The sequence below is a fragment of the Corythoichthys intestinalis genome, chromosome 16, assembly GCF_030265065.1.
Source record: "Corythoichthys intestinalis isolate RoL2023-P3 chromosome 16, ASM3026506v1, whole genome shotgun sequence".
NCBI lineage: Eukaryota > Metazoa > Chordata > Actinopteri > Syngnathiformes > Syngnathidae > Corythoichthys > Corythoichthys intestinalis.
The window spans coordinates 24,193,966-24,206,130 of NC_080410.1; the positions used below are offsets into that span (position 1 = coordinate 24,193,966).

The following is a 12,165-nucleotide window of genomic DNA, read 5'->3' on the forward strand; positions in this document are numbered from 1 at the left end:
GCGTTCACAGGCCAGCCGAGAGACATCGTCTCTCCAGTGTGTCCTGGGTCGACCCCGGGGCCTCCCGCCGGTGGGACATGCCCGGAACACCTCTCCAGGGAGGCGTCCAGGATGCATTCGAACCAGATGCCCGAGCCACCACAACTGGCTCCTCTCAACGCGGAGGAGTAGCGGCTCGACACCAAGCCCCTACCGGATGTCGAGCTTCTCACCCTATCTCTAAGGGAGAGCCCGGACACCCTGCGGAGGAAACTCATTTCGGCCGCTTGTATCCGGGATCTTGTTCTTTCGGTCACGACCCACAGCTCGTGACCATAGGTGAGGGTAGGAACGTAGATCGACCGGTAAATCGAGAGCTTCGCCTTTTGGCTCAGCTCCTTCTTCACCACAACGGACCGGTGCAGAGTCCGCATCACTGCAGACGCTGCACCGATCCGCCTGTCAATCTCCCGCTCCCTCCTACACTCACTCGTGAACAAGACCCCAAGATACTTGAACTCCTCCACTTGGGGCAGGATCTCCTCCCCGACCCGGAGAGGGCATGCCACCCTTTTCCGGCTGAGGACCATGGTCTCGGATTTGGAGGTGCTGATCTTCATCCCAACCGCTTCACACTCGGCTGCGAACCGCCCCAATGAGAGTTGGAGATCACGGCTTGATGAAGCCAACAGCACCACATCATCTGCAAAAAGCAGAGATGAAATGCTGAGGCCACCAAACCGGACACCCTCAACGCTTCGGCTGCGCCTAGAAATTCTGTCCATAAAAATTATGAACAGAATCGGTGACAAAGGGCAGCCTTGGCGGAGTCCAATCCTCACTGGGAACGAATTCGACTTACTGCCGGCAATGCGGACCAGACTCTGACACCGGTCGTACAGGGACCGAACAGCCCTTACCAAGGGGCTCGGTACCCCGTACTCCCGGAGCACCCTCCACAGGACTCCCCTAGGCACACGGTCGAACGCCTTATCCAAATCCACAAAACACATGTAGACTGGTTGGGCGAACTCCCATGCACCCTCAAGGACCCTGCCGAGGGTGTAGAGCTGGTCCACTGTTCCACGGCCGGGACGAAAACCACACTGCTCCTCCTGAATCCGAGATTCGACTTCCCGACGGACCCTCCTCTCCAGCACCCCTGAATAGACTTTACCGGGGAGGCTGAGGAGTGTGATCCCTCTATAATTGGAACACACCCTCCGGTCCCCCTTTTTGAAAAGAGGGACCACCACCCCGGTCTGCCAATCCAGAGGCACTGTCCCCGATGTCCACGCGATGTTGTAGAGGCGTGTCAGCCATGACAGCCCTACAACATCCAGAGCCTTTAGGAACTCCGGGCGGATCTCATCTACCCCCGGGGCCTTGCCACCGAGGAGCTTACCAACCGCCTCAGTGACTTCAACCCCAGAGATAGAAGAGCCCACCTCAGAGTCCCCAGACCCTGCTTCCTCAAGGGAAGGCGTGTCGGTGGAATTGAGGAGGGCTTCGAAGTATTCTCCCCACCGACTCACGACGTCCCGAGTCGAGGTCGGCAGTACACCATCTTCACTATACACAGTGTTAATGGTGCACTGCTTTCCTCTCCTCAGACGCCGGATGGTGGACCAGAATTTCCTCGAAGCCGTCCGGAAGTCGTTTTCCATGGCCTCGCCGAACTCCTCCCATGTCCGAGTTTTTGCCTCAGCGACCGCCGAAGCCGCAGTCCGCTTGGCCAGCCGGTACCTGTCAGCTGCCTCCGGAGTCCCACAGGCCAAAAAGGCCTGATAGGCCTCCTTCTTCATCTTGACGGCATCCCTTACCACTGGTGTCCACCAGCAGGTTCGGGGATTGCCGCCACGACAGGCACCAACCACCTTACGGCCACAGCTCTGATCGGCCGCCTCAACAATGGAGGTGCGGAACATGGCCCACTCGGACTCAATGTCCCCCACCTCCCCCGGGACAAGGTAGAAGTTCTGCCGGAGGTGGGTGTTGAAACTCTTTCTGACAGGGGATTCCGCCAGACGTTCCCAGCAGACCCTCACAATGCGTTTGGGCCTGCCGGGTCTGGCCAGCAACTTCCCCCGGCATCGGAACCAACACACCACCAGTTGGTGATCAGTTGACAGCTCCGCCCCTCTCTTCACCCGAGTGTCCAAAACATGTGGCCGCAAGTCCGATGACACGATTACAAAGTCGATCATTGAACTGCGGCCTAGGGTGTCCTGGTGCCAAGTGCACATATGGACACCCCTATGTTTGAACATGGTGTTCGTTATGGACAAACCGTGACGAGCACAGAAGTCCAATAACAGAACACCACTCGGGTTCTGATCGGGGGGGCCGTTCCTCCCAATCACGCCCCTCCAGGTCTCACTGTCATTGCCCACGTGAGCGTTGAAGTCCCCCAGTAGAACGAGGGAGTCCCCAGAGGGGGCGCTCTCCAGCACCCCCTCCAAGGACTCCAAAAGGGTGGGTATTCTGAGCTGCTGTTCGGTGCATAAGCGCAAACAACAGTCAAAACCCGTCCCCCCACCCGAAGGCGGAGGGAGGCTACCCTCTCGTCTACCGGGGTAAACCCCAACGTACAGGCACCAAGCCGGGGGGCAATAAGTATGCCCACACCTGCTCGGCGCCTCTCACCGTGGGCAACTCCAGAGTGGAAGAGAGTCCAACCCCTCTCGAGAGGATTGGTACCAGAACCCAAGCTGTGTGTGGAGGAGAGTCCAACTATATCTAGTCGGAATTTCTCTGCCTCACCCACCAGCTCAGGCTCCTTCCCTGCTAGAGAGGTGACATTCCATGTCCCAAGAGTTAGCTTCTGCAGCTGGGGGTTGGACCGCCAAGGCCCCCGCCTTTGGCTGCCGCCCAACTCTCTACACACCCGACCCCTTTGGCCCCTCCCACAGGTGGTGAGCCCATGGGAAGCTTTGCTATGTAAGTTAGCAAAATGTTCTTTTGTTGTACATCGGTCCTCTTTTTTTTTTTTTTTTTTTTTTTAAATACCGTTTGAGGCTCAGCTCAGGCATTTTAATTTTTCATGTTCCTTACCCGATTACTAAATTATTCAAACTAACTAGTTCATCGATTAATCGACTACTAAAATAATCGATAGCTGCAGCCCTAGTGGAATGTATACCTGTTGACATTAGTGTTGTTTTCGTCAATAGAGACGATTTTGTCAACAAACAAATTTTTCATGACGATGATGAGACGTTAACAAGCGAAAAACGTGTTTTGTGAGACTAATACATAACAGGACGAATGCCAGTTTTCCTCTGACGTGAAGAGAACGAGACGAAAATAAACAGTAGTTTCTGTAACATGTTCACAATGTGCAACATTTTATGTGTAGTTAGCCTGCATCTTACCAGTGTCTGGTTGTCACGTGCTGCGCCCCACCCCCGACTCACATGTGTCGTCTCCAGGCTTGCACACACAGCAAGATTTGTTTTCTTATCTTGGCCAGAGAGAATATGCAATGTTGCTTTAGCCTTTAAAGATCTGTGCTGAGTGATCAGCACACACTAAATGTAACTCGTAGCGTGAGCATAGCATTTGCGTTCACGTTAGCATTAAGCTAATGCTAGCGGCGTGCGTCCTTTTAAACTCTCGGGCAACATTTTTTCCATAAAGTTTGTGGCGGCCAGGAGGGTATAACTAATTGAAAATAAGGTACTCTTTTCCTGCTACGTGTGTATTATCACCAAGTTTGCATTGTCCTAAAATATGTGCTCGTCTGTCAATGTTCATTCGAAATTGTTGGAAACCTTTATTTATTTTACGGCTGCAGCTATCGATTATTTTAGTAGTCGATTAGCCGATGAACTAGTTAGTTCGAATAATCAAGTAATCGGACAAGGAACATAAAAAATTAAAATACCTGAGCTGAGCCTCAAACGGTATAAAAAATAAAAATAAAAACACCAACAAAAGAAGGATTGGCCAATTTACATAGCAAAAGTCTGCTAGCTTAAATTCGATAAAAGGTTTTTTAAAATTTTTTTTTAATTCTTATTTTTTAACGATGCTCTTAACAAATGGTTCAAACACATAAAACCAGAAAAAATGGCTAAATATATCCATAACTAAATTACGAATGCATTAAAAAAACATAAACTCAAACAAAAACTTGACTTATGTTGGTCTTTACAAGGAGCAGCTGGATTCAGCAATGTGAAATGAGTTATGTAATATTCACTGTTGTCACTAGAGGGCAGTGTATCCAGCCAAATTAATCAAACTAAATGCAAACACTTTCAAAACAAACCATTACAACGCCACTTTAATTAAACGAATACTCGAAGCAGCAAAATTTAATGTGAATCCAATTACTCGAGTTAATCAAGTCAATCAAAATTAAAGGGGCTGCCAAAGACAACACTGGTTGACATTCACAAGATAAAAAACTAAATTGTTGCGATTTCTTCTCAACTCACTTCAACTATGTTCCTTGACACCTACAGTGGGGCAAATAAGTATTTAGTCAACCACTAATTGTGCAAGTTCTCCCACTTGACAATATTAAGAGAGGCCTGTAATTGTCAACATGGGTAAACCTCAACCATGAGAGACAGAATGTGGAGAAAAAAAAAACAGAAAATCACATTGTTGGATTTTTAAAGAATTTATTTGCAAATCATGGTGGAAAATAAGTATTTGGCCAGTACCAAAAGTTCATCTCAATACTTTGTTATGTACCCTTTGTTGGCAATAACAGAGGCCAAACGTTTTCTGTAACTCTTCACAAGCTTTTCACACACTGTTGCTGGTATTTTGCCCCATTCCTCCATGCAGATCTCATCTAGAGCAGTGATGTTTTGGGGCTGTCGTTGGGCAACACGGACTTTCAACCCCCTCCACAGATTTTCTTTTTTTTTTTTTTTTTTTTTTTTTTCCACAGATTTTCTATGGGGTTGAGATCTGGAGACTGGCTAGGCCACTCCAGGACCTTGAAATGCTTCTTACGAAGCCACTCCTTTGTTGCCCTGGCTGTGTCTTTGGGATCATTGTCATGCTGAAAGACCCAGCCACGTCTCATCTTCAATGCCCTTGCTGATGGAAGGAGATTTTCACTCAAAATCTCTCGATACATGGCCCCATTTATTCTTTCCTTTACACAGATCAGTCGTCCTGGTCCCTTTGCAGAAAAACAGCCTCAATGCATGATGTTTCCACCACCATGCTTCACAATGGGTATGGTGTTCTTCGGATGCAATTTAGTATTCTTTCTCCTCCAAACACGAGAACCTGTGTTTCTACCAAAAAGTTCTATTTTGGTTTGATCTGACCATAACACATTCTCCCAGTCCTCTTCTGGATCATCCAAATGCTCTCTAGCGAACCGCAGACGGGCCTGGACGTGTACTTTCTTCAGCAGGGGGACACGACTGGCAGTGCAGGATTTGAGTCCCTGACGGAGCATTGTGGTATGATAGTATAGCATGATAGCATGATAGTAGCCTTTGTTACTGTGGTCCCAGCTCTCTGTAGGTCATTCACTAGGTCCCCCCGTGTGGTTCTGGGATTTTTGCTCACCGTTCTTGTTATCATTTTGACGCCACGGGGTGAGATCTTGCATGGAGCCCCAGATCGAGGGAGATTATCAGTGGTCTTGTATGTCTTCCATTTTCTAATAATTGCTCCCACAGTTGATTTCTTTACACCAAGCCTTTTACCTATTGCAGATTCAGTCTTCCCAGCCTGGTGCAGGTCTACAATTTTGTCTCTGGTGTCCTTCGACAGCTCTTTGGTTTTGGCCATAGTGGAGTTTGGAGTGTGACTGACTGAGCTTGTGGACAGGTGTCTTTTATACCGATAATGAGTTAAAACAGGTGCCGTTAATACAGGTAAAGAGTGGAGCCTCGTTCGACCTTGTTAGAAGAAGTTAGACCTCTTTGACAGCCAGAAATCTTGTTTGTAGGTGATCAAATACTTATTTTCCACTCTAATTTGGAAATACAATCTTTAAAAATCAAACAATGTGATTTTCTGTTTTTTTTTCCACATTCTGTCTCTCATGGTTGAGGTTTACCCATGTTGACAATTACAGACCTCCCTAATCTTTTCAAGTAGGAGAACTTGCACAATTGGTGGTTGACTAAATACTTATTTGCCCCACTGTAAATGTCATAGCATGGGCAAAACACCTCTTTTGTTAAAATGAAGCTCTTCAACTTACTTAAATATAGTCAGGATTCCATATGTAAAAATGACTTAATTTTTTTTAGCAAAAATTGCCCCAATTATTCCAGAAATGGCATAACCCAAAGTGACAAAAAAGTTGCCAAAAATCCAACTAAACATGGTAATGCAAAAAACTTTTTGAGTCAAGGCACGTCTGTACCTGTACGCAGGCTTGTGAAAGGTAATGTGAACTGTCCCACAAAGTCATTCTTGGCGGTGTGATCATGGTCTTCGACTACGAAGCGCACCAACGCCAGCTCGGGCACTTGCAGCTGGAACTTGAGCGTGCAGTCCCATCGTGGGTTGAAGCCTATAAGCACACAAGAGCAGAGTCAATATAGCGTGATGTGGTCTATCAACAGTAGCAGTGTTACTTAAGCGTGTTCATATCTTTGTTGTGAATAAATTAACATGATGTACCATTGTTGTCAATGCGATGTGTTTTGTCTCTGGTGTTATCTATTGCCACCCCGTGAATCTCCACCCACACCTGAGGGTCCACAATGGAGCTTGCCTTGTCGGTGTTAATTTTGGGGAGCTGCTGTGCCGATATCACCTGCAAAAATGCGTATTACTAAATATAAAGAGTACATATGAGGGTTATACGAAAAGATAGTACAAAATACTGAGTGAAGTTACTCGTATAGTCAGCTGGGTAGGGATGTGACCGGGTCCCCCGCCCGTGTTCTCAGGGTTGAAGTCGGAATCACCACTGCACAGGAAGCTGGGTTTCAGGACGTAGCCGCAACGACCATTGGGCAGAAAGCGGCCCTGGTTAAGATCCATCTGCTCCCCAGGGGTCTGGAAATTTAGCGCCACTGCACACGAAAGTACGAATATTTTGTTACAGTCAACAGTTTGATTTTTCATGTATCTACTCTGAACTCGAATGTTCTTGTTTTTCCTTTATGTATATTCCAAAAATTTGAAAACAGCTTCATTTTCTACGGCTGACTTCTTTTAAATAAGTTGAGGAGTTCAATCAGAACGTTATGCTGTTTGAACGAGTAGTGCCGTTGCTCGGAATATTCTGCTCAGGGGCGCCGTATAGGGGTGAAAAGTGATATTGATTCTAAGGGCCCTGATGGGGCTCACAAAGAAAATTAGAACATTAGGTAATCGTTTGCAAATTTAAATATTAATCATTATAATTTTAATAGGAATAAAACAAAGGGTTTCTTTTTCTTGTTTTGTTTTTGGCAAAACAGTAAACACCCAGAGAGCATATGTATTGCCCCCCTACCCCCATATTTTCATTAAATGGTTTGGTCCGCCCTTCCTTCGATCAGACCGGGAGCAGCGGTGCGCATTTACACCAGTCAATGACTCGGAGTATGCGGTACTGCAGAAATGTTTTCAAAACAAAAATCGGGTTATCAAAAGAGGAAAGAAAAGAAAGCAAAACAGGAGAGTGGTAGAAAAGGCCAACAGGATGTGATGAAGTACTTCACGAAGGATGGTTGGTGTCTTGTGTCAGTGTTGTGCTGAAAATTAACCTGTTATCTTAGCCCACTCCAGCCTCATCTGGAACCTCGCGATGTCTATTACAAAGCTCTGAAGCGAGGTCCCAGCTCACGCCGTAAAAAATAGGGGATTTTCCCGGCCTCTATGAGCGACATTCACCTATTCAAAAATATGAATTCCAAATAATGGCGGCATTTTTTGGTATCCTACAGATGTTGAAAGTAAAGATGTCCCGATCGATCGGGTCCGATCACGTCATTTTCAAAGTATCGGAATCAGCAAAAAAATATCGGACATGCCTTTTTTTAATATATATATATGTATATTTTATTTAAATCGTTTTCTAAATGTATTTAACATTACAGACAAAATGTCTTAAACTCAAAAATTATCGGGAATGATTGAAATTGAATCGGGAGCAAAAAAAAAAAGCAATCGGATCGGGAAATATCGGGATCGGCAGATACTCAAACTAAAACGATCGGGATCGGATCGAGAGCAAAAAAACATGATCGGAACAACCCTAGTTGAAAGTTGGTGTGGAAATGTTATTTTTTAAAATCGGCTTGAATCCAGTTTGTCAAGAATTTATTGAATTTAGTTTGTCGTCAATTGAATTTAGTTTGTTAACAAGGGACCTCGCTTCGGAGCTGTAGCCTATTGAGGAGATCGCGAGTTTCTAGATGGGGCTAAGCCTACTCCATATTGAAATACAGTAATTGTTTGCTAGCTAGTGTTTGCTCCACTTTTAGCTTACATTTAATCGGTACAGCAGGCAAACCCTTAGCAAGCTCTTCATACTAAAACAGTTGTATACTGTAAAGTATACTGTACTGTAGTATAGTTAAGTTAAAACAAAACATTTATTGTTAGTCATTCATTATGGTATTTGCTTTGAGAATATTTCTAATAAAAATATATTTAGATTGTAAAAGATGGCCTTCAGTACGTTTCTTATAGATGATATCAGTCTATTCATTATTGCTCTATACGCTGTATGTAGACATAAATATATTTTAATCTTAAATTAATGAAGAAAATGCACAAATTAGTGTGTAAAGATTCACCAGAATGCAGGAAATTACGTAGTTGATACTGTAAATGTGTGTGTGTGTGTGTGTGTCCCAGCACTGGGGCCCAAAATGATATCTTTTCATACGGCCCAAAATCCCTGGCAGCGCCTCTGATTCTGCCATCATTGCTTGATTTAATCGCTTCAGAATTGCAGCGCTTACCCATCTGGCAGCCAGCGTTCCACATTTCCTGGGGGTCATAGTTGGACGACTGGAGGCGCTGTCCGGAAGGGTAGATCCGGCTAAGCTGCCTGCTATTGTGTCGCACGAAGAGTTTTCCTGAAAAACGAACAAATGCACTCTTACACACTAGTTACAGCATAGATCCAGAGTTGATAATACACTATTGACACAAATTTTAGGGATGTCCCGATCGCATATTTTTGCACTGAGTCCGAGTCACCTGATTTTGAGAATCTGCTGATACCAAATCCCGATCCGATACCGGGTAAAAAAATGTTTTTTGGATGTTTTTATCTGATTTGATGTATTTGAAAAGTTCCAAAGATCTTACAGAACTGTACTTTTTACAGTACTTCCTCTTCCGCTTCCTAATTTTTTCTTAAAGGGATCCCCTCAGCAGGGGAACAACGAGCTCCAACTTGTTCGCCGCCGGGCGGGTTGCCGATTGACAAAGACGCTCGTTTCTTTAATGTTAGACCGTGGGGAGTAGTGCGGATAGTGGAGCCAGCTTCTAAACTTAACTAGTTGAAGGCCATGCGGATGGCAGACTTGGCTCCTGACCCCAAAAGTTCCTAATTTTTTCTTAAAGGGATCCCCTCAGCAGGGGAACAACAAGCTCCAACTTGTTCGCCGCTGGGCGGGTTGCCGATTGACAAAGACAATCGACAACCCAGTCGTCATACGAAATGATCCGGGCTAGTTATGTGTGATTTTCCGCTTTGAAGACTTTGACACATCACTCAGTTCGAGTTAGCGTGTCGGCTAGCTGTCACGCCTCTTGGTTTGTTTACATTCTCCGAAGCCGGGGAAGGGAAATGACAAAAGCCCGACGTAGGTGGCATAAAATATCGTTCGAGAGGTGCGACAGTAAAGATAAAGTTGAGAGTTTTGACCATTATGGAGTAATTTTGTCATGTCGTCCTGAATAAATGCATTTTTATTATTTCATATTCCATTTAGCACAAGACTGTTATTTGTCATGACCATACCATTTATTTAGCTATTGGGGAAAAAATACTTGGATAAAAAGTATATCCTGTAAAAATGTTGGAGTAGAGCAGGGGTGTCAAACTGATTCCACAAAGGGCCGAAGTGGGTCCTGGTCTTTGTTCCAACAGATCCAGCACAGACAGTTCAACCAATGAGGTTTCTGCTAAAATAAGCAGCACCTGACTGCAATCAAGTGATAACACTTGTAAGACACCAGATTAGTAAAAAGGTATTCATCTTGTTTGGTTGGAATGAAATCCAGTACCCACTGCGGCCCTTTGAGGACCGGTTTGACACCTGTGGAGTAGAAAGACAGAAACAATGACATTTTGCGGCTCTCTTCGTCGCGTTTTCCTCGTTGTGAATAATTCCCCTTCAATGGGCTGCATAGTGAATCAGATGAAATCGTTACTCTGCTGACGTCATCCACCTGTTAGGGACGCTAGAGCCCTATAATGGTAGGCGTGGCTAACCGGCAGATTAAAAGACTAATTTCTCGTCATCTGTGCTTTGCTAAATTGTTGTTATTAGTCGAATTGTCTCAAAATATGATTCGAATTCACATAATAATGCTATTTAAGACTTTTTTTATCTTGTCATACGCAGAAATCAAACTGTCACATTTTATCCTTTGACAAATTCATATTGCTACATGAGATCTTTTGACACACATGTATCTAAATCCACTTACATTCACACACATAGTCAAACAAGTTCAAGGCGTGTCACCAGCTTGCTTATTCAATTTGTAGTATTCGTCGAATGACAGTGACAATCTGCGTCATCTCAGACACCCATCTCTTGCTAGGGCCAACCCAAATAAAAAGAAAGGTCACGAGAGGGGTAGATTTAGAAACTGTATCATGTAGGCTAGTATTGCATTGCATTGCATTGCATTGCATTGCATTGCATTGCATTGTATAGTTCCCTCCCGTTCTCCTTGCAAATTTCCCAAAAATCTGAGTGCCTTTTCTCCTTATTTTAAGTAATTTTATCAATTTTACCCTAAAGTAGGGTTGTTCCGATCAAATTTTTTTGCTCCCGATCTGATCCCGATCATTTTAGCTTGAGTATCTACCGATCCCGATATTTCCCGATCCGATTGCTTTTTTTTTTTACTCCCGATTCAATTCCAATCTTTCCCGATAATTTTTCCCGATCATATACATTTTGGCAATGCATTAAGAAAAAAATGAATAAAACTCGAACGAATATATACATTCAACTACAGTACATAAGTACTGTATTTGTTTATTATGACAATAAATCCTCAAGATGGCATTTACATTATTAACATTCTTTCTGTGAGAGGGATCCACGGATAGAAAGACTTGTGACTTTGTATATTGTGACTAAATATTGCCATCTAGTGTATTTGTTGAGCTTTCAGTAAATGATACTGTGGCCATCCCAAATGCATGATGGGAAGGGGAACCATGACTGTGCAACGTGCTACCAATTGCTATATTTTCTCTGCGTCGGGAAATAATATACGGTGTTAAGACAAAGATCAATTGCCACCTTGCTTCCCCACATTGCTTCCCATGATATTTGTAATCATAGGGAGAGGGATTGCAAGGCTTTAGCCAATTAATAAAAGGCTCCAAAGGCTGCCAAAGTTTACTCTACTCATTTTGCCCTGCCTTTTATCTCTCTATATAGGTAAAACGGCGTCATTACAGAATGAGCGCGACAATGAGTGAGAGGGTCATGCAGCGCATGCATTAATTGCGTTAAATATTTTAAAGTGACACATTTTTTAAAAAAAATTAATTGCCGCCGTTATCGGGAGAAATTTGATAACCCTACCTTACGCCTAAACTAAAGACTCTGGATGAGTGTAAATTATTATGTCTGTGACGTTAAAGACAATTAGAAAACGATTAAATATATATATATATATATATATATATTAGGGCTGTCAAAATTATCGCGTTAACGCGCGGTAATTAATTTTTTAAATTAATCACGTTAAAATATTTGACGCAATTAACGCACATGTCCCGCTCAGAAAGTATTCTGCCTTTTGGTAAGTTTTACAGCAAGGCTTTTTGCGCTGTCCAACAGCGAACTCTTGTGGTCGCTTTGCGACATGGTTTATTATTTTCTTCTTTTCTTTCTTCATTATGGCTGCACGACGTCTCGGGCTGATAATGTTGTGCTTATATGATCCTTGGACAAGATTTGTCCGTAAGTATGGTTGTTGTAAAGAATGTACATATTATGTTAGTAAGCGAAATGTTATATTTTTTGTATGAGACGCTTTTTGTTTATGTTTAGTGAACCT

The 12,165-nt window shown here is 44.1% G+C and overlaps 1 protein-coding gene across 1 annotated transcript in view; it reads right to left on the reverse strand.

Moving 5' to 3' along the window:
- The window catches only part of plcd3a (phospholipase C, delta 3a), a 79,230-nt gene that overhangs the window by 1,907 nt on the left and 65,158 nt on the right, over positions 1-12,165 (reverse strand). The window contains exons 11-14 of the mRNA XM_057861494.1: positions 8,868-8,984; positions 6,808-6,986; positions 6,589-6,724; positions 6,329-6,478 (exon numbers count right to left, since the gene is read on the reverse strand). Of these exons, the coding sequence (XP_057717477.1) occupies positions 6,329-6,478; positions 6,589-6,724; positions 6,808-6,986; positions 8,868-8,984 (582 nt within the window). The remainder of the gene's footprint in view (positions 1-6,328; positions 6,479-6,588; positions 6,725-6,807; positions 6,987-8,867; positions 8,985-12,165) is intronic.